The sequence below is a fragment of the Kogia breviceps genome, chromosome 12 (genome assembly GCF_026419965.1).
Source record: "Kogia breviceps isolate mKogBre1 chromosome 12, mKogBre1 haplotype 1, whole genome shotgun sequence".
NCBI classification, from domain to species: Eukaryota; Metazoa; Chordata; class Mammalia; order Artiodactyla; family Physeteridae; genus Kogia; species Kogia breviceps.
In genome coordinates this window covers 30,950,177-30,978,162 of record NC_081321.1, presented here as the reverse complement: position 1 = coordinate 30,978,162, position 27,986 = coordinate 30,950,177, and the positions used below count along the sequence as shown (strand labels likewise).

The 27,986-nt window shown below is 34.4% G+C and overlaps 1 protein-coding gene across 1 annotated transcript in view; it reads right to left on the bottom strand.

Moving 5' to 3' along the window:
- The window catches only part of REDIC1 (regulator of DNA class I crossover intermediates 1), a 57,686-nt gene extending 31,525 nt beyond the window's left edge, over positions 1 to 26,161 (bottom strand). The window contains 6 exon segments of the mRNA XM_059082265.1: positions 8,526 to 8,641; positions 10,879 to 11,067; positions 15,736 to 15,784; positions 16,183 to 16,315; positions 21,113 to 21,251; positions 26,126 to 26,161. Coding sequence (XP_058938248.1) covers positions 8,526 to 8,641; positions 10,879 to 11,067; positions 15,736 to 15,784; positions 16,183 to 16,315; positions 21,113 to 21,218 — 593 coding nt within the window. The 5' untranslated portion in view covers positions 21,219 to 21,251; positions 26,126 to 26,161.
- Between the last annotated feature and the right edge of the window lie 1,825 nt (positions 26,162 to 27,986).

The following is a 27,986-nucleotide window of genomic DNA, read 5'->3' as shown; positions in this document are numbered from 1 at the left end:
TACACCTTAAGAAACTAGAAAAAAAAAGGAGGCCAAACTAAATCCAAAGTAAGTAGAAAAAGAAAATCATAAACATTAGGGCAGAAATCAATGGAATAGAAAAAAAATAGAGAAAATTGATGAAACTCAAAACTTAGCAAATAAAATTAGCAAATCTTTAGTTATACTGACCAAGAAAAAAAGTAGAAAAGACACAGATCTGGAATTAAACAAGTTAAACAAGGATATCAACACTTACCTTATAGAAATTAAAAGGATTTCAAGGGAATACTATGAACAACTTTATGCAAACAAATTGTACAACTTTGATGAAATGGATGAATTCCTATAAAAACACACATTAACACAAAGTACTCAAGAAGAAATTTTAAAATCTGATTAGACCTATAACAACTAAAAATAAAAATACTTATTAGTTAAAAGTCTTCCCACTAAGAAAAGCCCAGGTGCAAAAATACTTAAAGAAGAAATAACCAATCCTCCACAAATTCTTCCATTAAATAGAGGAGGAAACTCTTTCCAACTCGTTCAATGAAGCCAGGAGTATTACTCTGTTACCAAGGCCAGACAAAGACATCACAAGAAAAATTCAGACCAATATTTCTCATGAATATAGATGTAAAAATCATTAAAAAATAGCAAAATAAATCCAGCATTTTATGAAATGGGTTATGTAACATAATTAAGCAGCCTTTATCACAGGAAGGCAAGGTGGTTTAACATTTGAAAATAAGGTAATACATATATTAATAAAGAGAAAAACTACATGATAATCTCAAGGGACACAGAATGAGCATTTGACAAAAATCCATGATAAAAACTTTCAATAAACTAGGAATAGAGGTCAACCTGACAAAGGGCACCTACAAAAAACCTAAAGCTAATATCATTCTTAATAGTGAAAGGCTAAATGCTTTTTCCCTAAGACTCGGAACAATGTAAACACACCCACTCTTGCCGCTGCTATTCAGCACTGTATTAGAGGTTCAAGTCACTGCAGTCAGGCAACAAAAAGAAGCAAAAGGCATTCAGATTGAAAGGGGAAAGGTAAAAATATCTATATTTATAGACAGCATAATCCAATATGGTGAAAATCCTAAAGAACTCATAAAACTACTAGTAGAACTAATAATACAGCAAGGTCAAAGGATACAATTTCAATATACAAAATTGTATAACTATATACTAGCAATGAATAATCCAAAAATAATATTAACAAAATAATTGCAAAGATATTGGCCTGTAATTGTCTTTTCTGGTAGTGTCTTTGTCTGGTTTTGGTATCAGAGTGATGGTGATGGCTTCATAGAATGTCTTTTGGAGTGTTCCTTCCTCTTCAGTCTTTTGGAAGAGTTTGAGAAGGATCAGTACAAGTTCTTCTTTGTATGTTTGGTAGAATTCACCTCTGAAGCCATCTAGTCCTGGACTTATGTTTGTAGGGAGTTGTTTCTTGTTTTTGTTTTTTTAAATTACAGATTCTATTTCATTTCTAGTGATTGGTCTGTTCAAGTTATCTATTTCTTCTTGACTCAGTCTTGGCAAGCTGTATGTTTCTAGAAAGTTGTCCATTTCTTCTAGGTTGTCAAATTTGTTGGCATATAATTGTTCATAGTAATCTCTTATGGATTTTTGTATTTCTGTGGTATCAATTATGATTTCTCCTTTCTTTTTTTTTTTTTTTTTTTTGTGGTACACAGGCCTCTCACTGTTGTGGCCTCTCCTGTAGCGGAGCACAGGCTCTGGATGCACAGGCTCAGCAGCCATGGCTCACAGGACTAGCTGCTCCGGCAGCATGTGGGATCTTCCCGGACTGGGGCATGAACCCTTGTCCCCTGCATCGGCAGGCAGACTCTCAACCACTGCACCACCAGGGAAGCCCATCTCCTTTCATTTCTTATTTTCGTTATTTGCGTCTTCTCTCTTTTCTTTGTGAGCCTGGCCAGAGGTTTGTCAATTTTGTTTACCCTTTCAAAGAAGCAACTCTTGTTATACTGATTTTTTTCTATTGTTTTAAATCTCTATTTTATTTCCTCTCTGATTTTTATTATCTGCTTCCTTCTGCTAACTTTAGGTTTTGTTTGTTCTTCTTTTTCTAATTCTTTTAGTTGGTGGGTTAGGTTGTTTATTTGACATTTGTCTTGTTTCTTAAAGAAGACCTGTATTGCTATGAAATTCCCTTTAAGAACTGCTTTTACTGCATCTCATAGATTTTGTTTGGTTGTGTTTTCATTGTCATTTGCCTCAAGGCATTTTAAAATTTCTTCCTTGATTTCATCATTGACCCATTGGTTTTTTAGTAAAAAGAAAATTACAGGCCAATATCTTTGATGACTATAGATACAAAAATTTTCAACAAAATATTAGCAAACCAAATCGAAGAGCACATTAAAAAAGATCATGAACCATGACCTAGTTGGATTCATCCCAGGGTCACAAGGATGATTCAACATATGCAAATTAATCAATGTGATACACCACATCAACCAAAGAAAAGATAAAAACCACATGAGCATCTCAATAGATTCAGAAAAAGCATCTGTTAAAATTCAACATCCATTAATGATAAAAACCCTTATGAAAGGGGGTATAGAGGAAACATATCTCAACATAATAAAAGCTTTTTTATGACAAACCCACAGCCAATATAATACTCAATGGTGAAAAGCTGAAAGCCTTCCCGCTAAAATGTGGAACAAGACAAGGATGCCTACGCTAATCACTTCTCTTCAACATAGTATTGGAAGTCCTAGCCACAGCAATCAGAAAAGAAAAAGAAATAAAAAGGTATTCAAATTGGTAGGGAAGAGGTAAAATTGTCATTTTATGCAGATGACATGATATTATATATAGAAAACCCTAAAGATGCCATACAAAAACTACTAGAATTGATAAATAAATTCAGCAAGGTAGCAGAATACAAGATTAACATACAGAAATCAGTTGGATTTCTTTATACTAACAATGAAATATCAGAAAGGGAATGTAAAAAAATCAATACCTTTTAAAATCACATCAAAAAAACCCAAAAAAACTTAGGGATCAACCGCACCAAGGAGGTGAAAGACATATGTTGAGAACTACAAAACATTAATAAAGGAAATCTTGAAAATAATGCGAAGAAATGGAAAGATATCCCATGTTCTTGGGATGGAAGAATTAATACTGTAATAATGGCCACACTACCCAAAGCAATCTACAGATTTAATGTGATCCCTATCAAATTACCCATGACGTTTTTCACAGAACTAGAATAATCCTAAAATTTATATGGAACCATGGGAGACCCAGAATTGCCAAAACAATCCTGAGGAAAAAGAAAAGAGGAGGAGGCATGACCCTCCCAGACTTCAGACAATACTACAAAGCTACAGTAATCAAAACAGTGTGGTACTGGCACAAAAACAGACATACGGATCAATGGAACAGAATAGAGAGCCCAGAAATAAACCCACACACTTATGGACAATTAATCTTTGACAAAGGAGGCAAGAATACACAATAAAAGACAGTCTCTTCAGCAAGTGGTATTAGACAGCCACATGTAAATAAATGAAGTTAGAACACACCCTCATACCATACACAAAAATAAATTCAAAATGGCTTAAAGACTTAAATATAAAACAAGACACCATAAAACTCCTAGTAGAGAACATAGTTAAAACATTCTCTGACATAAATTGTACCAGTGTTTTCTTAGGTCAGCCTCACAAGGCAATAGAAATAAAAGCAAAAATAAACAAATGGGACCTAATCAAACTTGTAAGCTTTTGCACAGCAAAGGAAACCATAAGCAAAATGAAAAGACAACCTATGGATTAGGAGAAAATATTTGCAAATGATACAACTGACAAGGGCTTAATTTCCAAAATATACAAACAGTTCCTACAATTCAGTAACAAAAAAAAATAACCCAATCAAAAAATGGGCAGAAGACCTAAATAGACAATCCTCCAAAGAAGACATACATATGGCCGATAGGCACATGAAAATATGCTTAACATTGCTAATTCTTAGCGAAATGCAAATCAAAACTACAAGGAAGTATAACCTCACACCATTCAGAATGGCCATCATTAAAAAGGCTACAAATAAATCCTGGAGAGGTTGTGGAGAAAGGGGAACCCTCCTGCGCTATTGGTAGGAATGTAATTTGGTACAGCCACTCTGGAAAACAGTATGGAGGTTCCTCAAAAAACCTAAAAATAGAGTAGCCATATGATCTAGCAATCCCACTCCTGGGCATATACCCAGAAAAAAATATAATTCAAAAAGATACCTGCACCCCTATATTCATAGCAGCACTATTTACAATAGACAAGACATGGAAACAACCTAAATGTCCACTGATGTATGAATGGATTAATATATATATATATATATATATATATATATATATATATACATATATATATATATATATAATGGAATATCAGTCAGCCATAAAAAAGAATAAAATAATGCCACTTGCAGCAACATGGATGGACCTAGAGATTATCACACTAAGCGAAGTAAGTCAGAAAGAGAGAGACATACCATATGATATCACTTATATGTGGAATCTAAAATATGACACAAATGAACATATCTATGAAACAGAAACAGACTCACAGACATAGAGAACAGACTTGTGGTTGCCAAGGGGGTGCTTGGGGGGAGGTAAGGATTGGGAGTTTGGGATTAGTAGATGCAAACTATTATATATAGGATGGATAAACAACAAGGTCCTACTGTACAGAACAGGGAACTATATTCAATATCCTGTGATAAACCATAATGGAAAAGAATATGAAAAAGAATATATATATGTGTGTGTGTATATATATATATATACATATACATGTATGTGTGTGTATAAATGAGTCACTTTGCTGTACAGCAGAAATTAACACAGTATAAATCAACTAACTATGCTTCAATAAAACTTTTAAAAAAAGAAAATAATTCCAATCACAACAGCATAAAAAGAATTAAATATGTAGGAATAAATTTAACAATATAACCATGAGGCTTATACATTGAAAACTACTGTAAATTACTGAGAAAAATTAAAGAAGATTAAATACAATGGAATATTGTTCAGCCATAAAAAGAAAATCCTTCTATTTGTGACAACATGAAAAAACATGGAGGATATTTTACTAAGTGAAAAGTCAGACACAGACAGACAAATACTGTATGATCTTACTTATATGTAGAATCTAAAAAGCCAAACTCAAAAATTCAGAGAGTAGAATGGTGGTTACCAGGGGCTGGGAAATGGGAAAAATGGGAAATATTGGTCAAAGGGTACAAATTTCTAGTTATAAGATGAGTAGGTTCTGGGGATCTAGTGTACAGCATGATGACTATAGTTCTTAATACTATATTTACACTGGAAATTTGTTAACAGAGTAGATCTTAAGTGGTCTTACCACACATACAATAATGGTAACTATGTGAGGTGATGGAGGTGTTAATTAGCTTGATTGTGGTAATCATTTCAAAATATGTATGTACATTAAATCATCACAGTGAACACTTTAAATATATACAATTTTTATTTGTCAGTTATGTCATTAAAGCTGGAGAGAAAGAAAACCACACTTCAAACACACTGTAAGGCTCTCTCATGTCCCTCCAAGTCCATACCTTTGAAACGTAACTACCATTCTGATTACTGTTGCTATATATTATTTTAGCCTTTGAGCTTCATTTAAATTGAATTATACAATGGTTCTCTTTTTTGTGTTGAGATTTATTCATGTTCTTGCTTGCTATTACATATATTAGCAGTCCATTCTTTTTCTTTTCCGTGTACTATTCCATTATATGAATATTATATAATATTCTATTCTTAATGGACTTCTGGGTTAGTTCAAGTTTGGGGCCATTAAGAATAAAGCTGCTATGACATACAAAAAAATTGATTAGGAGAAACATTTCATGCTCATGGATTAGAAGAATCACTTTGTTAAAATTGTTAAATTTTATTGTTAAAATATTAAAATTTCTCCCAAATTGATCTATAGATTCAACACAACCCCTATAAAAATCCAATTAAACATTTTTTTCCCCAGAAACTGGCCGGCTGATCCTAAAACTTATATGAAAATGCAAAGGGCTAAGACAAACTAAAACATTTTTTAAAAAGAAGAACAAATTGGAGGACTAATACAAGTCCCAATTTCAAAACGTATACTAAAGCTTTAGCATACAGTGTGACAAACAAAGATAGACATGATTGATAAATAAAACAGAATTGAGATTACAGGGGAAAAAACCATATTTTTGGTCAATTAATTTTCAACAAAAGTCTCAAAGCACTCAGTGGGGAAAAGTTATTCTTCTCTTTCCACAAATGCAAATGATGAAATTAGATCCTTACCTCACACCATACATAAAAATTAACTCAAAAATATTAGATTGAGGGCTTCCCTTGTGGCACAGTGCTTAAGAATCCGCCTGCCAATGCAGGGGGCATGGGTTCAAGCCCTGGTCCAGGAAGATCCCATATGCCACGGAGCAACTAAGCCCTTGTGCCACAACTACTGAGCCTGTGCTCTAGAGCCCACAAGCCACAACTACTGAACCCACGTGCCACAGTTATTGAAGGCTGTGCACCTAGAGCCTGTGCTCTGCAACAAGAGAAGCCACCACAATGAGAAGCCTGTGCACCTCAACAAAGAGTAGCCCCCACTTGCCGCAACTAGAGAAAGCCCGCACACAGCAACAAAGATCCAATGCAGCCAAAAATAAATAAATTAAATAAGTAAATTTTTTAAAATAATAATAAAAAATATTAGATTTAAAACTACAAGACAGAAGAAAACATAAGAAACAATCTTCCTGACCTTGTCTTAGGCAAAGATTTGTTAACTCTGACATCATATGCATGATTCATAAAATTAAAAATTAATAAATTTGATTTCATCAAAATTAAAACTTTTGTAAAAAAGTTTGGTGTCAAAAAGACACCATTAAGAAAATGAAAAGGGTAAGCATTTCACCAAAGATACATAAATGGCTAGTAAGCACATGAAAAGATGCCAACATCATTAGTCATTAGGGAAATGCAAAATTAAAACGCCAATGAAACACCATTACATGTTGACTAGAATGGTGTAAATTTTAAAAAACTGATTGTATCAAGTGTTGTCAAGTATGTGTTACAAATGGAACTGTCACTCATTGCTCATGGGAATGTAAAAATGACACAAATCACTTGGGAAAACAGTCTGTCAGTTTCTTGAAAAGTTAAACATACACCTACCATACGACCCAGCTATTCCACTTGTAGATATTTACCCAAAATAAATGAAAGCATATGTCCAAATGAAGATTTCAGCATCAATGTTCATAGTGGCTTTATTTGGAATAGCCAAAACTGGGAGAAAAACACCCAAATGTCCATCAACAGATGAATAAATTGTGCTATGTCCACACAGTGGAATACTACTCAGCAATAAAAAGAAACAGACTTATTGATACATACAATAAACAATATAGATGAATCGCAAAATAATTATGCTGAGTGAAAAAAGCTAAACAAAAAAAGGGAAAACATATTGTATGATGCCACTTAAAGACTAATCAATAGTGACAGAAAGCAGATCAGCAGTTGTCTTGGGACAGGAGTAAGGGATGTGAAGTGACCAAAAGAAGCGATTACAAAGGTGCCCAGAAACTACTGGAGATGATAAATAAGTTCATTATTTTTAACACAGGTCAAAACTTATTGAAGTGCACATTTCAGATAAGTTCACTTTGTTGTACGTTGATTATACAATAAAGTTGTAAAAAAAAAATTTATCTCAGGACAAAGAGAAAACAAAAAGAACTGTTTTGTGGCTATCACAATTCTCCAGGCAAGAAGCAGTGGTTGCTTAGACTGGGGTGGAACCCTTTGAGATGAAAATGTTAAGTAAATAATTTTAAAGTTTATTAGAATACAGAAATGACAATACTTTGTTGGTGAAATGTATATTGGAAGATGAAGAAAAGGAAGGAATCAAGGACAACTTTTATTTTGGCTTAAGCAGCTGAGTGAATAGGGTTGCCTTTTACTAACATGAAGAAGACTGGGGTAGGATTACAGTCAAGGTTTCTCACCACAATTACCAAGAGTAATTCAAACTGGTTTGACAAGTTCAATGGATTTAAAACAAATAACTAGGGTTTATATACAGACATCTAGAAAATAAAAATAAGACACTGATCAACTATCATAAATATTAAAAAGAAATTAATATGATTATGACACAGCAAAAGAAACTAGTAATTCATGGAGATTATAAAACAAGTACAAAACCTCCTGGCCCCAAATATGTTTTAAAATAAATAAATGAAAGGTAAATGTGCACATTAGAAAATAATTACTTATAAATGTTTTAGTAAAACGCTACATTTTACTGATAGTGTTTTTTTTCTAGCAGTAATATTTAGGTCTGCTTACATTTCTAACAAAAAATATTTGTATCTATTAAAAGTCAAATTAATAGTTCAAAGAAAGAATGCTACAGGTTATTACATTCAACATCTTTGCTTACCTGTTTAATCTTTCAAGTGATGGTCCAAATTGTGCTGTTTCATATGATGGACTGAAAGTATCTTGACTTTCATTTAATTTAGAAACCAAGGAATTAGAATAATTAACACTACTGAGCTGCAAAAAGAAAGGAAGAGCCTGCCAAAGTGGTAAATGTACATATATACAAGTTAAATTATTTGTCACAAATGCCATTTAAGTGAACATACATACACAAAAATGTATTATTTTAGTCTAAAAGAAAGTAATTGTGTCCTAATTGTAAACAAAATAAATACTGTTATAACAATGAAAGCAATAACAGTATTTGAGTAATTATTGAAATAAAAGGGTTGATACTATGGTAAGCTAAACATTTTCTCAGATATTAAAAAAAAGATTAAAAGAATACCCAGTACACCAGGATTTTGAGTAAATAAAAGTTAAATTTCTCTGACAAACAATACATTATCTCTCCCAAGAAAACAGCTGTACTTTTCTCAGTTTTTCCATTTACTGAGTAATTTTAGACTGCTACTTTAATATTTCCAAATATCAATATTGTTGAATACAAAATGGGGAAAGTGTTGGAAGACTATTGTGAAAAGCAGTTGAGATAATCCATTTATTAATGTGGAAAGTACCATATAAATATATTATATTGGCTCAGCACTAAGCTATCCAGCAATAATAGTTTATATCCGTAGTATATATTTATCTACAAGTCATCAAACATAGAAATGACAAGTCCAGAGAGACAATCAGTGACAGGAATAGGAAAAAAAGAGGGGGAGACAAAAAGAGATACTGAAAGTCTTAAAAAAAAAAAAAAAAAGGTCTGAAGTGAGGGAGAGCTGAAAATAAAGTCTGATAATACATCTCACATCTCAGCCTCAGAGAGACAGTGACAGAGGTGCAGAGACAAAGGTGCATCCCTTGAAGTGAGAAACAAACTAACAAATCAAAACAGAAGGGAATATTATATATGGGTTCATACTACTTCTCTAGGGAAGGGAGAAGTGAGCCCCAGACCACTTTTTCTTCTAACATGTTTTTTCAACTCATTTTCTTTTATATCATATAATTTCATTTTAATTCCTCTCACTTTTCTTGAAATCCCTCCAAATAAACTATTAAATACTTCATTAAAAGGTCACAATGTGACAATATGCCTTGGACAGGGACATTAAACTCTCTTTTTCTCTTCTGTCATATTAAGAATAACATAATTTACCCCTCTGGATATAATCACTAACCTGCAGTCTGTAAGTAGGAGATTACAGAGCATTTCATTCTCTAGCCTATAAACTATTTAACAGAATAAGGATGAGTTATAAGCTGATCTAGGATGCAAGTTTTAGTCTTGTAAAATACAAACTGAATGGGTACTTGGATGTTTTTCACTGCATCTTTCAAAAATTATTGGGTCCTCAAATTAATAAGGCTAACACATATCACTGAAACATAATACTTTTTCTCTTTTCTGAAAAACAGAAAACATACTTTAATAAAACTGAATCATGTTATATATTACATATAACTACACTATAGCATGATATATAACTAAAATTTATAAATTTATAATAATAAATTAATTTAAAAATAATAAATATGGCGTAAAACTACTGCATGCTAAAAATGGGAGAAATTCAAAACTAAATATTCCTGTTAATAAGACAGTGTTTATATAACCATTTTCCTATCATACATTAGTAATCTTTAATAATTTTATTTTTAAACTATATAAATTTAATTAAAAATCATTTCTTGGTATGTTCTATGGCAGATATATTTCAGAATTTTAAATTTTGGACATTTTCATATTTTTACTTTAGAGCACACAATGATTGAACAATATTTTAGCACTATACACCTCTATATAAATATATTTGTATAATAATTGAAGTGCATATAACCAGTTGTCATCTGACAAATAATAAAAAGAATCAAGCCATCATAACTCATACTTTAACAGGCTACTATGCTATCACTGAGATTATGTACTGCTATTCACAAGAACCTTTCCATAACATGTCTACTGGGCCACGATGACATCACCAACTAGCTATTTACTGTGATTACAATCAGATTACTGTATAACACACTGAAAGATTTTCAATTTCACTATCAATTTTATAAAAAATAATTTTTTTCAAAGACTTTTAAAGAACACTCCAGTTTTTGGATTCATAATCTTCTACAGTGCAGAGAATTAACTTTTTGACCTTTGAGGAACTATTACACTTAATTTATATCTTATTTTAGCTATATCTATAGCAATTCACAACTAATATTTTTAAATCTATAAAAAAGAAAGTAATATATCATAAAATATAATAATATCAAAATGCTAAGAACTTGTGATACAAAGATACCTGTTCATTCTGCTTCTCCTCATATGCAACTTTCTGAAGACTAGGTGCTATTCTGGGAATGAAATTTAGTTTTGTAATATTTCTATTGGAAGATAATTCAGTTGAAAAAGATGGTGGAGTGAAACTGCAGTTTTCTGTTCTGTTGAATTGAGGTTCAGACATTCTATATGAGTCCATGACTTGTGATGACTTGTGATGAAAGAAGATACAATCATTTGATTTGCCAAACTGTAAAAACCAGAGAAGATGAAAGTGAAAATAGAAGTGCAAAAAGATCATGGGTTGCAGAAAAAGTCCCAAGGAAAGGCAAGCCCATCAGTAATGGACAAGACTTATTAAGACAAGAGAGGTTATCAACTAAGATTATACTTAAGAGCTCCTTTTCATTTGCCTTTATCACACTTGGTCCCCTCCATCCTCAAGCCCCATTCTCCTACATGCCATCTCCAAAAGACGGGAAACCTGAGTTTCATTAACCCACATTACAAGTGAAAAGATTTCCAAGAGATTTTAGTATCACTGTTGTTACCTTTCTCTAGTATAACTTTAGCAATTCAAAGGAAAGAAAGGGTAATTAATAATATAGCCTTAGACCTTAATATTTCAAGCTTTAATCACAATCTGCATTTTCTAATTGATTAAAATTTTATTTGCTAAAAGTAGTTCTAAGAGGGAAGTTTATAGTGATACAAGCTTACCTAAGGAAACAAGAAAAACCTCAAACAACCTAACCTTACACCTGAAGCAACTACAGAGAGAAGAACAAACAAAACCAAAAGTTAGTAGAAGGAAAAAAAAATCATAAATATCAGAGCAGAAATAAATGGGATAGAGACCAAGAAAACAATAGGAAAGATCAATGAAATTAAAATCTGGTCCTTTGAAAAGATAAACAAAATTGATAAACCTTTAGCCAGACTCATAAAGAAAAAGGGGAGAGCGCCCAAAGCAATAAAATTAGCAATGAAAAAGAAGTTACAACCAACACCACAGAAATACAAAGGACCATAAGAGACTGCTACAAACAACTATATGCCAAGAAAATGGACAACCTAGAAGGAATGTACAAATTCTTAGACAGGTACAATCTCCCAAGACTGAACCAAGAAGAAATAGAAAATATGACAGGCCAATCATAAGTACTGAAATTGAATCTGTGATTTTAAAACTCCCAACAAACAAAAGTCCAGGATCAGATGACTTAACGAGAATTCTGCCAAATATTTAGAGAAGAGTTAACATCTACCCTTCTGAAACTATTCCAAAAAACTGGAGAGAAAGGAACACTTAGAACTCATTCTATGAGGCCACCATTACCCTGATACAGAAATGAGACAAAGATACCTCCAAAAAAGAAAATTACAAGCCAATATCACTGATGAACTTAGATACAAAAATCCTCAACAAAATATTGGCAAATCGAGTCCAACAATACATTAAAAGGATCATACACCATGATCAAGCAGGATTTATACCAGGGATGCAAGGATTTTTCAATATCCACAAATTAATCAGCTTGATACACCACATTAACAAACTGAAGAATAAAAACCATATGATCATCTCAATAAAAACAGAAAAAGCTTTTGATAAAACTGAACATCGCTTTATGATAAAAACTCTGCAGAAAGTGGTCATAGAGGGAACATACCTCAACATAATAATGGCCACATATGACAAACCCACAGATAACATCATACTCAACAGTGAAAAGCTGAAAGCATTTCCTCTAAGATCAGGAACAAGACAAGAATGTCCACTCTTGTGGACACAGTTTCTATCTTTTTTTAAAGTTCCAAACAAGCTATATCATATGATATTTATTCAACACAGTTTTAGAAGTCCTAGCCATGGCAATCAGAGAAGAAAAAGAAATAAAAGGAATCCAAACTGGAAAACAGGAAGTAAAACTGTCACTGCACATGACATGATACTATACACAGAAAATCCTAAAGATGCTACCAGAAAACTATTAGAGCTCATCAGTGAATCGGTAAAAGTTGCAGGATACAAAATTAATACATAGAAATCTGTTCCATTTCTATATGCTAACAATGAAAGATCAGAAAGAGAAATTAAGGAAAAATCCCATTTACCATCGCATCACAAAGATTAAAATATGTAGGAATAAACCTACCTAAGGAGGCAAAAGACCTGTACTCTGAAAACTATAAGACACTGATGAAAGAAACTGAAGGTGACACAAACAGTAGGAAAGATACACCATTGTTCCTGGATTGGAAGAATTAATGTTGTTAAAATGACTGCACTGTCCAAGGCAATCTACAGATTCAATGCCATCCCTACCAAATTACCAATGGAATTTTTCACAGAATTAGAACAAAACTTTTAAAAATTTGTATGGAAACACAAAAGACCCCAAATAGCCAAAGCAATCTTGAGAAAGAAAAACAGAGCTGGAGTAATCAGGCTCTCTGACTTCAGACTACAAAGCTACAGTAATCAAAACATATGGTACTGGCACAAAAACAGACATATAGATCAATGGAACAGGATAGAAAGCTCAGGCGCCTATGGCTAATTAATCTATGACAAAGGAGGCAAGAATATACAATGGAGAAAAGACAGTCTCTTCAATAAGTGGTGCTGGGGAACCTGGACAGCTACATGTAAAAGAATGAAATTATACAACATTCTCTAATACAATGTAAAAAATAAACTCAAAATGGATTAAAGACCTAAATGTAAGATTGGATACTATAAAACTCCTAGAGGAAAACACAGGCAGAACACTCTTTGACATGAATCACAGCGATATCTTTTTGGATCCATCTCTTGGAATAATGGAAATAAAAACAAAAATAAACAAATGGGATCTAAGTAAACTTAAACGTTTTTGCAGCAAAGGAAACCATAAAAAAATCAAAAGACAACCTACAGAATGGGAGAAAATATTTGCAAGTGATGTGACTGATGAGGGCTTAATTTCCAAAATATACAAACAGCTCATACAGCTCAATAGCAAAAAAACAAATAACCTATCAAAAACTGGGTAGTAGATCTAAATAGACATTTCTCCAAAGAAGACATACAGGTAGACAAAAGACACATGAAAAGATGCTCAACATTGTTAATTATTTGAGAAATGAAAATCAAAACTACAATGAGGCATCACCCCAACACTGGTCAGAATGGCCATTAAAAAGTCTACAAACAATAAATGCTGGAGAGGGTGTGGAGAAAAGGGAACCCTCCTACACACTGTTGGTGGGAATATAAATTGGTACAGCCACTTTGGAGAACAGTATGAAGGTTCCTTAAAAACTAAAAATAGAGAGCTTCCCTGGTGGTGCAGTGGTCGAGAGTCCACCTGCCAATGCAGGGGACATGGGTTCGTGCCCCGGTCCGGGAAGATCCCACATGCTGCGGAGCAGCTGGGCCCGTGAGCCATGGCCACTGAGCCTGTGCATCCGGAGCCTGTGCTCCACAACCGGAGAGGCCACAACAGGGAGAGACTGCGTAGCACAAAAAAAAAAAAAAAAAAAAAACTAAACTAAAAATAGAGCTACCATATGATCCTGCAATCCTACTCCTGGGCATATATCTGGGGAAAACCATAATTCGAAAAGATACATGCACCCAAATGTTCTTTGCAGCACTATTTACAATAGCTGAGATACAGAAGCAACCTAAACGTCTACCAGTAGATGAATGGATAAAGAAGATGTGGTTTATAGTTACAATGGAATATTACTCAGCCATAAAAAAGAATGAAATAATGTCTTTTGCAGCAACATGGATAGACCTAGAGATTACCAGGCTAAGTGAAGTCAGACAGAGACAAATATCATATGATATAGCTTATATGTGGAATTTTTTAAAAAGATACAAATGAACTTATCTACAAAACAGAAATAGACCCACAGACATAGAAAACAAACTTACAGTTACCAAAGTGGAAAGGGGGGGGATAAATTAAGAAGTTGGAATTAATGTATACACACTAGTATATACAGAATGGATAATCAACAAGTCCTACTGTATAGCACAGAAAAATACACTCAATATTTTGTAATAACCTATAAGGGAAAAGAATCTGAAAGAGAATATACATATACACACATAAATACATATATATATATATAACTGAATCACTGTGTGGTACACCTGAAACTAACATGACATGCAAATCAACTATACTTCAGTTTAAAAAAATTAAAATGTTTAAATTAAAAATAATGTATTTGCTAAAAAATAATCATTTGCAATACTTTAAAAAATAATCTTAGGGGCTTCCCTGGTGGCGCAGTGGTTAAGAGTCCGCCTGCCGATGCAGGGGACATGGGTTCGTGCCCCGGTCCGGGAAGATCCCACATGCCGCCGAGCGGCTGGGCCCGTGAGCCATGGCCGCTGAGCCTGCGCGTCCGGAGCCTGTGCTCCGCAACGGGAGAGGCCACAACAATGAGAGGCCCACATACAGCAAAAAAAAAAAAAAAAAAAAAAAAAAAAAATAATAATCTTAGGAACAATGTGAATATTGAAAATCACAATTTGATGTAAAATAAAATAATCTGATCACTATGTTTGAAGAGATGAATTGCTCGATGACCACATGAACCCAAAGTAGGAATCTCCAAATGAATTATCCTTTGCAGTTTGTCAGTAACAAGCAGAATCAAATGTTATGCACACGTAGGCCTAGTCTACCTTACCAGAACTCCAAATTGTTTCTCATAAGCAATCAGTTAAAATATTCTTAAGGCATAGGTTCCTTACATTAAAAACTTCTAAAAGAATAATTTTAAGGACTATAATTTTCTCCAGTATTTGAAAAATTTATATCATTTGGTGGCATGTCACAATTGTCGAAATAATTAATAAAAATAAAAAACTCACCTGAACTGGACCAAATTCTTCCTTGCTGCTTAGTCTTTGATAGCATATACTAACAAAAATAAAATTTTAAGGTTAAAAATATAGGTGGCAATAAAATTGACCATCTTTTTATATCTATTTAAAATTCATACTGTTCTATGCAAATACTTGAAGACATATGTAACTCTCTTCATTCCAGGGTTATAATATTACTGAGTTTTCTAAAAATTATATAATTAAAAGAGAGACATTTTTATGATAAAGAAAGTGAAACTGTGTACAAAAAACTTAGCGTGGACATTTGGTCATTTGATAAAGGTCTTAATAGTTTAATAATATTATAACAGCTGAACAAATAAAAACTGAAGCTTAGAAAGATAAATCCTTTGTATATTTTCCAATGAATAAAAGAGTGTTAATAATGACCCATTTAAATACCTAATAATATACAACTTAGCTAAAACCTACTTGTTTTCTACATCATCAATGCAGAGGTTAGATGGTACACAGTGAGGCGACATTGGAAGTTCTATATCATGCTTTCTTAGGGGCATTTTTATGTCTCTATTCATATTCACGTGGATTGGTTTTCTCACAGTTTCTATAATGAAAAAAATACAATTACAATTTATAAAAAATTATAAGAATAATAAAATATTTTAAAAGCATTGTTTGATATACTATGTTCATTAAATAAATGTACATTTTAGAAATTTACTGAAACCACCTATATTCTATTGATATATATGCTACAAGTCATTACAATACTATCACAGTAAGTCAAATCATCTCTTTTTCTTCATCATCTTATATATTCCTCCTGAAAAGGGCTCTACTTATTCACTTCTACTTTTCTCTTCCTCCAAGACTTCCCTGACCCCCACACTACATCAGATGTTGTCTGATACATTCCCATAGAGCTATATAAGTCCTCTACTATAGCACTTACCATAGTTTGTAGTATTTGATTAACTCTATTTCCCTCACTACATTTTTAAACTTTATAGAGCAGAATCCTTGTCTCTCTTTATAGAAGAAGTCTCTATTTTGTCTGTTCAGTACTTTTGACAGCTCTTCTTTTCTGTGAAATGCTTTAACACATGCACCAACTATGTAGTTCTAGTGGAGACTTTCTATGTTATAAAACCCTCCCTTTCTGGAAAAAATAATGGGTATCCATCTGACCCAAGAAGAATTAATAATTGTTCCCTCTGGCTATAAGTAATTGTTCCATGGCAGCGTGGATGGGACGGGAGCCTGGGGGAGAATGGATACACGTAAATGTAGGTTTGAGTCGCTTTGCTGTGCACCTAAAACCGTCACAACATTGTTAATCAGCTATACTCCAGTATAAAATAAAAAGTTAAAAAAAATAAGTAATTGTTCCAGTGCTGGACCCTGGCACCAGTAGGGCAAGGCAACATCCCTCCAGTGGAATTTTTGAGAGTTCAGAACCAGAGAAACAAATCTCAGTATTTCCCTGGTAGCAAAACTAGGAGAGATGAGCAATATTAGTTTTTTAAGGTAATGTTTTAAGCCTCAATGATGAAGACAGTCTGAGAGAATGAAGCTAATATCTGAAGTGAGAAAGAATCTTGGCTGTATTCAAGTCCCTGATTCAAGCAGTCTCTGAGGCCCGGCTGCACCACAGCCTTTCCTTTTAATTAAGTGCCTTGGTCCATTCAAGGCTGCTGTAACAGAATACCATAGTCTAGGTGGATTATAAACAACAGAAATTTATTTCTCAGTCTGGAGGCTGCTAAGTCCAAGATCAAGGTGCTGGCAGATGTGGTATCTGGTGAGGGCCTTCTTCCTGTTTCACAGACAGCCATCTTCTCACTGTGCCTTCAGATGGTAGAAAGGGAGAGAGAGTTCTCTGGGGTCTCTCTTTTTTTTTTTTTTTTTTTTTTCCGGTACGCGTGCCTCTCACTGTTGTGGGCTCTCCCGTTGCGGAGCACAGGCTCCGGATGTGCAGGCTCAGCGGCCATGGCTCACGGGCCCAGCCGCTCCGCGGCATGTGGGATCATCCCGGACCGGGGCACGAACCCGTGTCCCTTGCATCGGCAATCGGACTCTTAACCACTGCACCATCAAGGAAGCCCTGGGGTCTCTTTAATAATGGTACAATGCTATCCATGAGGGCTCCACCTCATGACATTATCACCTCCTAAATGTCCCTCCTGAACCATCACATTAGGGATTAAGATTTCAACATATGAGTTTGGAGGGGGGGACACAAACACATTCAGTTCATAACATTAAATAAGTATATATTTTTAAATGTCTGTTGTTTGCAGCCATGAGTCCTCACTAATAAAGTCTTGCTTTTGTAGGAGAGTAAAAATATCTCTATAAATAAGTATATATTTTTAAATAAGTATATATTTTTAAATGTCTGTTGTTTGCAGCCATGAGTCCTCACTAATAAAGTTTTGCTTTTGTAGGAGAGTAAAAATATCTCTATCCTCTACCTTTCTAAACTCCCAGCTGGGGCCCCTGTTACAAAACAGGGATTAACAAGAGGAAAGCCTACAAATTTATTTAACATAGGTTTTACATAGAAAACTTCAAAAGAAAATGAAGACCCAAAGAAGTGTTTAAACCTGAGCATTTTAACTCTAGGTTTGATGAACAATGGAAAGTCATGAAGAATGTGATAGGACAAAAAAAGGGTATGAGCAAAGTGTAGTAAACTAGGGGAAACAGCAGTCCTGTTCATTTAGATTTCTCTCAGTGCCCCTCTGTCTTGGAGATAAAGATGTTCCTTTCCTCCAGGTATAGGGTACCTCTCACATAAGAATCCTTCCTGCACATGCTGCTTCTCAAATTCCTTCAGCTTAAAATATCCAAAATGTCAAGGTGCCATATTTTGGGGTATTGTGTCCTGACCTTGTCACTTTCTATTCTATTCCCAGCATCCAACACAATACTTATAGTAGGTATTCAGTAAACATATGTTGAATGCATAAGTGAAAAGAAAGTAGGGGAGAAAGAAGATACATAATGATAAATTCATCATCGGACAGCACATGCAAGAGAACAAAACTGGAACCTTATCTTACACCATACACAAAAATCAACTCAAAATGGATTAAAGCCTTAATTATAAGACCTGAGGGACATCCCTGGCGTTCCAGTGGTTCAGACTCCACATTCCCAGTGCAGGGGGCAAGGGTTTGATCCCTGGTCTGGGAACTAAGATCCCACATGCCACACAGCGTGGCCAAAAAAAACCAAAAAAGTAAAAATTATAAGACTCGAAACCATAAAACTCCTAGAAGAAAACATAAAGGGTAAGCTCCTTGACATCTATCTTGGCAATGATTTTTTGGATTTGACACCAAAACAAAGGCAACTAAAGTAAATATAAACAAGTGAGACTACATTAAACTAAAAAGCTACCGCACAGCAAAAGAAACCATCAACAAAATGAAAAGGCAACCTATGGAATGGGAGAAAATATTTGCAAATCATGTATCTAATAAGGGGTTAATATCCACCACATATAAAGAACTCACATAACTCATTAGCAAAAAAATAAACAATCTAATTTAAAAATGGGCAGAGGACCTGAGTAGACATTTGTCCAAAGACATACAAATGGCCAACAGGTGCTCAACATCACTAATCATCAGGGAAATGCAAATCAAAACCACAATAAGACATCTCATACCTGTCAGAAGGACTATTATCAAAAAGAGAAGAGATAACAAGAGTTGACAGGAATGTGGCGAAAAGGGAACCCTTGTGCACTGTTGGTGGGAATATAAATTGGTGCGGCCACTATGGAGAGCAGAATGGAGGTTCCTCAAAAAATTAAAAGTAGGGCTTCCCTGGTGGCGCAGGGGTTGAGAGTCCGCCTGCCGATGCAGGAGACACGGGTTCGTGCCCCGGTCCGGGAAGATCCCACATGCCGCGGAGCAGCTGGGCCCGTGAGCCATGGCCGCTGAGCCTGCGCGTCCGGAGCCTGTGCTCCGCCACGGGAGAGGCCACAACAGTGAGAGGCCCGCGTATCGCAAAAAAAAAAAAAAAAAAAAAAAAAAAAAAATTAAAAGTAGAACTACCACATGATTCAGCAATCCCTCTTCTGGGATATATAGCCAAATGAAATGAAAAAAGGATCTTGAAGACATATCTGCACTCCCATGTTCACTGAAACATTATTCATAATAGCCAAGATACAGAAACAACCTAAATGTCTGTCAGTGGATGAATGGATAAAGAAGATGTGGTATATACATAAAATAAAATATTATTCAGCCCTGAGAAAGAAAAAAATCCTGCCATTTGTGACAACATGGATGGACCTTGAAGACATTATGCTAAGTGAACTAAGCCAGACAAAGACAAATATGGCATGGTATCACTTACATGTAGAATCTTAAAAAAAAAAAAAGTCAAACTCATAGAAACACAGAGTAGAAAAGTGGTTTCCAGGGGCTGGGGATTGGAGAGTAGGGGAAATAGGGAGAGGTTGGTAAAAGGGCACAAACTTTGAGCTGTATGATGATTAAGGTCTGAAGATCTAGTGTAAAATGTGGTGACTATAGTTGATAACACTGTATTATATAAGTGAAGAAAATAAAAGGTAAATTCAACAAACAGATTTACAACAAAAGCTTTTATTCTCAAAGTCCATGAATGACGTATTTACTTTTACTACAGTAAAAGTTTTTTACTTGTATAAACTACCATCTGTGAAGCGAGAAACAAAAATGGCAGAGAAAGGAAAAGAGGGGATACAAAGAACAGTATGATCAATTTCTATCCATCATTTATGAACTCTCTTACTTCTTTAAGCTCTCATTTTAGCATTTATTTTAAAAATTAAGTATCAGACACAAGTTTCCTTCAGAGAGAAAAAAATACTCTGATTAAACTTTTTATTTACTTAAAGAATCAAAGTGCATGCCAAAATGAACTTTATTTTGAAGTATTAGACTACCATAGTTAATACCCCAGGAATGCCTAAGAAATTATTCAGATTGCGAGATAGGAAACTGATCATTGAGACAAAAATCCTTTCTGCTCTTCCTTTCAAACAAATTCTCTAAATAGTATAAGATAGTAAATACATTTATTTCCTGCTCTTTAGCTAGACTTTGATAACTATCTACCTAGACAGAATAATGTAATAACTGAAACAGCTGCACTGTAATAAGTCTAACCATACCTTATAAAATTAATTTTATATAACACTTAACCTAAAAACAAAAGTAAATGGATTATACAACAGATTTTAAGCAAAAATTAACAAATCTTATTTAACCAGGTAACCAAGTTTTAAAATTAGTTTACTTTCCACATCCTCTGAGTTCTAAAATTACACTTATTAGAGAACTAAATCTTATAATCACATCAGAATCAAAACAAAATGGTATTAGAAAAACTTACTTACCAGGTGTTTTCTTTTGGCAAGATATCTGATTTACCATATACAGGTTAAGGAGGTCTAAACTGACAGCAGAATTTTTGACAGGGGATGAAACTCCCAGTAATTCCATTTTTGATTTTAACCTTTTCTTTTCAAAATATTCCTAAAGTAATTATAAATAAAAAGTTATTGCAGCAACTATATGGTTTCAGGCAGAATCATAAATAATAAAAAGCAATAATACAATCAAATAATTGATATTTTTATATTCTTGTGACACACACTTTATATGTTTACAAATTAAAATCAATCATGATAACTTGCAGTTTGCCTAAAGAGTCTAAATTTCACAGCCTCTTATAATCTTTCTTTTGTTAAATGTAATACTTTCAAAACAGAACTTTATAAAGCCATTCAGAGGTATCAAAAATTATCTGAAAGTAGAAACTTTTTAAAAATCTGATAAAAAAATCTGACAGGCTACTAATTTGTTTTTCTACAAAGTGTGCTATTCTATAGATATAAAAATCCTTAAAGATATTCTCAGCTGGGTGCCATTAAAAGTCAACTGAGGGCTTCCCTGGTGGCGCAGTGGTTGAGAGTCCGCCTGCCGATGCAGGGGACACGGGTTCGTGCCCTGGTCCGGGAAGATCCCACGTGCCGCGGAGCGGCTGGGCCCGTGAGCCATGGCCGCTGAGCCTGCGCGTCCGGAGCCTGTGCTCCGCGATGGGAGAGGCCACAACAGTGAGAGGCCCGCATACCGCAAAAAAAAAAAAAAAGTCAACTGAGATGAGAAGAGGGGGGAAAAAAAAGCAGCTATGTGAGAAATAATCTGCAGCCAAAGCCAATTTAATTCCCTTTGTTATACCTCCATGACTACAATTTATTTTTAAACCAGACTTGTACATAATTATCTTTAATCATCCAGCATTTATTCTCTTCTTGGTTGTTTGAACTTAATTATTCTTCCTTATCTTCATTCTTTTCTTTCAGATTATATCCTTAATTTACCAAGTTCAAAGGCATTTATTTGTTTAAAATTTATTTATTGAGCAACTACTATATACTAACACTATAACAAATTGTGAAAACATCTTCTCTTCCATTAATAATTCATAATACACTGCCATAAATGTGATTATAAATGTGAGATATCAAAAATGAGGAAGGTCCAAGATGGCAAAAAAACTAAAGAGGAAGTATCACTTTTCCAAGAAATTAAAGCTCTTTCACATTAACCTTTCAGAATATCATTAATTCTAATAGACTTTTATACAGTAGACTTAGACTTAAGATTGTAAAAACTTGTAAGAAACGTACCAGTTCTCAAGCAACAAAGTAAATGTCATGTTGTTATGCAAAATTAACCATAGATAAACATATCTGTTTATAATTTGTTTCAGTGATTTGCAATCCCAAATTGGACTTAAATGTCTTAGAAAAGATCACACTATGGTTCAGCAATGAAATGACAGTACCTTCAGGATGTAAATACTTTTTCCCCTTGAAAAAACTGACTATGGATCTTATAATTGATGATATCTTAGAATTAAGATGTTATTTCTTAAGGCAGTATACTTTGTGATGAATAAGACTATGGTGAGAGAGACAGTGACACAAATAATTACAACATAATGTGATAGGAGATGTTATAGGATCTACCCCAAAAGGGTAGTCAACCTATAGGTAGGTGGTGGGAGGTCAGGCAGAGGAGGACAGGGAAGGTTTCTTATGAAATTATTTCTAATGTAGATGGATGAGTCAAGAGTAAGCCAGAGGATAGAAATATAAGGTTCTAGGAATAAGGAAGAACAGTACAATGACTATCTACAAAGCAAGTAAGTCTTTATTTCAGGGGACACTGTGCTGAAGAGAATGGATCCTCATACTCTAGATATCATGATAGCCTCTAATCTTTGTGTTCCCAGAAAGAACAAAGATATATGATATGACTAACTGATTTACCTGACAAGGTTAGGCTCAATTTTTCTATCAAGTTTCATTTGGTAGATCCAAATAGAAAATAATTAGAAGATAATTAGAAAACCTCAGGAAATAATCAATTTTTAACTTGATAATAGCCATTTAAAAGAAGCAGCTAGAGAGACAGGAATAGAATCTGGAGAGTGTGTTAAACAAAGCAACGTAAGAGCTTGTTTCAAAATAAAGGGAGTGTGCAGTTCTCCAAATGGAGACTGTCCACTTTATGAAGTGTTGAATGGTTTGTTTATATCTCACACACCTACAAAAAGAAAAGATGGAGGTAATGGCAAACTGCAGGAGATAATAACATATTAAAGTAAGTTGGACTGAAAAATATCCTTGGAATTGAACAACATGAAGTTCAATTTCAGCATTAGCAAGAGCTGTATAGTGGAGTGTACTGAGAAGCGAACGGGAGATAAGAGAGAAGGGGCATAGCAGAAAAGGGAAAGGATCCAGAGAGAGCTTTTACTGGTTTCAATAGGAGAGAATTGAGTATGTACGATATCGATGCAAAACCTCCAGTTGACCCAGAATGGTTGAAGATACAAGAAAGGGGTGAAGTAACTGATGCAGTGAGGTCCCTGAGAAAGCAGAAGTAAATGGAATCCAGATCACAGAGAGACCTTGACAAAAGGAAACTACTTCCTTAGTTACAGGAAGGAAAGAGAATATGGGTGAAGATATAAGATGGTTTATAGAGCTTCCCTGGTGACACAGTGGTTGAGAGTCCGCCTGCCGATGCAGGGGACACGGGTTTGTGCCCTGGTCTGGGAAGATACCACATGCCGCAGAGCAGCTAGGCCCGTGAGCCATGGCCACTGAGTCTGCGCATCCAGAGCCTGTGCTCCGCAACGGGAGAGGCCACAACAGTGAGAGGCCCATGTACCACAGAAAAAAAAAAAAAAAAAAAAAAAGATGGTTTATAGAACTGGTGATAGAAATTTCAGATAATTCTCATCTGATAGCTTCTATCCTTTGAAATACGAGACACGGTCATCTAATGAGTATGATCGGATAAATGACAAGGTTGGGAAGAGAGGCTTGAGGAGACAAAGGAAGGTATGAAATTTTCAAAGAATAAGTAAGTGACATGACTAGAGATCAACACTTTGGGAAAGGGCCATGAGTCTTTTTCTTTTTTATAAATATTCAAAAGAATGATCCAAACAGAGTTAGATTATTTTTTGAAAAATAGTCTGGGGACAGATTACATTCATAGATTATTTAGTTATTGAGTGCCTATGTTACACACAATTCTAGGCACAGGAGATACAGATGAATAAAAGTGATAAGATCCCTTTTTTATGAATATATGTTAATAGGGGGTGGGGGAAGAGAACAGAATCAACAAATTTATAAGAAAATACCAGACTGTGAAAAAAGTGATGAATAAGAGAGAGTACTGAAGAGAGAGTAACTGGAGGGTGGGGAGCTATTTCGATGTAGTGATCAGAGAAAACCAGTTTAAGAGATACTTTAGCTGAGACCCAAGATTGATAAGCCAGACATAAAACTATCTCAAGGGAGAATATTCCAGAGAAAGGGAAGAAGAGTGGCAGAAGGAAGCTCAGTGTGGTTGAAATACAATGAACAATAGGGAGAGTAGTAAAAAATAAGGTCAGAGAAGCAGGCAGGATGCAGAACCTTCAGGTCCTTTTAGATATGTTTAAAAAAGATTTATTCTAAAAGCAATGAAAAGTAATTGAGGCTTTTAAGCAGGGATTAAGCAGGGAAATGATAAATTCTGGCTTGTGTTTTTAAAAAAAATCATACTAACTGCTGTGTGAAGAATAGAATACAAAAGAGTAAAAGAAAAAGCAGAAAAAAATTTTGATAAATTCAATGACATTAAAAGTAAGAACTTTCCTTCAAAGATATCATTAAGAAAGTAAAAATAAAAGCTACAGAGTACACATATAACTGACAAACAATTCCTAAATGTATAAATACACAATAAAAAAAAGACAAAGAACCTAGAGAAAAAAAATTTTAAATACTTGGAAAAGCACCTCATGAAACAGAAAACCTGGAGACACGAGAGGGAAGAGATATGGGGATATACGTATATGTATAGCTGATTCACTTTGTTATAAAACAGAAACTAATACACCATTGTAAAGCAATAATACTCCAATAAAGATGTTAAAAAAAAACTCAAAAGAGAAAACCTGAATGAAAAGATAGCTTCATTAGTAATCAAGAAAATACAAGTTAAACTTACAATAAGGTATCATTTCACTGAGTTAACAAATATCCTGCTTATATCATAATCATTCCCTTGCTTTTCTTTAAATTTTACTACCTTTGAACATACTTTTACTGTTTTGGAACTTTTTGTAAATGGAATCTCGCTGTTTGTATTCTTCTGTGAGTTGCTTCACTTGCTCAACGTTCTGTTTTTGAGATCCATCTACATTAATTACATTCAGATGATACATTTCATGGCTATACCATTACTTGGATAGGCCACAATTTGCTTAACCATTCTACTGCTCCTGAATGTTTGGGTGCTCCCTTTTCTCTCCCCTGTACCATCCTTCTTCTTCCTCTCTTTCTCTTTCTTTTTTTTTTGTTTGCTACTTAACAACAATTCAAACAAGCATGTGCATAAAGTACACTTGTGGAAGTTTCTCTGAGATATATACTGCTCAGTTGCAAGGCATATACATGCTCAACTTTACTATGTAATACAATCAATGTAATAATTTTAAAAAACACTAAAAAATGTAGGAAATAGGTTATAAGGTCATTATAGTACTCTGGGCAATAAACGATAATGATGTGGATCGGGGGCTAACAGTACAGTTAGTGAGAAGTGATCAGACTTGGGATATATTGGAACTAGATGACAACAAGAATCAACATGATCCTTAACTCTCTGCCTGAGCAAAATGGGTAGCTAATTAAGCTATCTACAAGAAGGAAGAAGACTAAAGAAAGATGATGGTCTTCCAGTTTCACTCAGGTGAATTGATCAACCTTGGAAAACTGCTCCAAAAGATCACTGTTCTCATAAGGCTATGAGACACAATAAAAATATATTTTCTTTACCTTTTGCTTTCTCCTTTCCTGCTTGATCAGAACTCTGGTCCTGAAAAGGGAAGCATGATAAAGCATATAATGATTAAAGAAATAGTCTCTAAAACAACTGCCATTTTAGCTGAATTGAAGACTTGGAATTAAAATCTAAAAGTGTAGTGACAACTGTGAAAATGTTCTTAAATTATTTGTAAAGTATATATACTGCTTCACAAAATTTTCTCAGATAAAAAATCCAAGAACTAATAAAAAAGACTCTAGACCTATGATGAATAATTAAGCATAAAATAAGCCTGTTATAAAAAACAAGATAAGTAGAGAAATAAATGCACTGGAAAGAATGTATCACTGAAACAGTCTCATCTGATAGCAATATTCTTGGTCAACACTGCTATTTTCTTTGCCTTTCCTTGTATTTCAATATTCTACTGAAATCAACATGGAATAGAGAGAAGATCAAAATCTATATAGGATCTAAGGAAATGTTAAGTTTATTATCAGAGCAACTTCAGTTACATCAATATATCAGCTATGTGTACCTGAAACCTCACAACTTCTTTAAAAACAGCTATTCATTATGGATGTGCTTCAAACCACATAATCTTTGTGCCAAAAACTGCACTGAATCCCAATGGTAATGCAGTATTTAACAGTTATAAAATATTTGCTCTCTTAATAATAGCAGAATGCTATTAAACATTGATAATATGGTCAGATCTACACAATATATCTTTTGGATATACATGAAACTATGCTCTCAAATTCAAGATTTGTGCAAGAATTATAAGTAAAATAACAAAATGTATTTTAGCTATATGAGATTATGTAATAATAACATGAATATAAAATTGCTAATAATTAGTACCATAAATCTTGTGCCATTCTAGATACTCCAGAATCTTTACATGTATAAACTCATTTAATCTTCATAGCAACTCTATAAGGTAAGTTTGATTTTGATCCCCATTTTACTGATGAAGAAACTAAGACACAGAGAAGTTAAGTAACTTGCCCAAGGTCATACTGCGAATAAGTGGTAGAACCAGGATTCAAATCCAAGAAATCTAGCTTTAAAATTTTTAACCAGTGCCTTTTACTGCCTACCAAGTATGCCAACTGTGAATATACAAAGCTGTTGATTTTTCCAAATGATTTTCATAAACTACATGAATGACAGTTACTGAATATCCCCAGACTCTGCCACTTTATTTATTTTAATAAACTTATTTATTTTTGGCTGTGTTGGGTCTTCGTTGCTGTGCATGGGCTTTTCTCTATTTGCAGTGAGTGGGGGCTACTCCACGTTGTGGTGCACAGGCTTCTCATTGCGGTGGCTTTCCTTGCTGCGGAGCATGGGCTCTAGGGCAGGTGGACTTCAGTAGTTGTGGCACACAGGCTCAGTAGTTGTTGCTCACGGGCTCTAGAGCGCAGGCTCAGTAGTTGTGGTGTATGGGTTAAGTTGCTCTGTTGCATGTGGGATCTTCCTGCACCAGGGATCATATTCACGTCCCCAGCATTGGCAGGTGGATTCTTAACCACTGCACCACCAGGGATGTCCTCTGCCACTTACTGAACTTGTTCTTTAACATATTTCCCAATAGTATGTCTTAAATTGACCATTTTGAGGTCACTGAACAATAAATCCAATCTATTCTGCTCCATGCAGCATAAGTGTACTGTTGGTATTCAAACTTTAGAAAAGAAAAAGGAAACAAATTACATTTCATTAACTCATTAAATGCTAAGGTTAAAGAGGACCTTTGGGATTAGTTTATTCTCTCCATCATTTCAAAACTTAAAAAACTTTGGCACAGGGCTTCCCTGGTGGCGCAGTGGTTGAGAGTCCGCCTACCGATGCAGGGGACACGGGTTC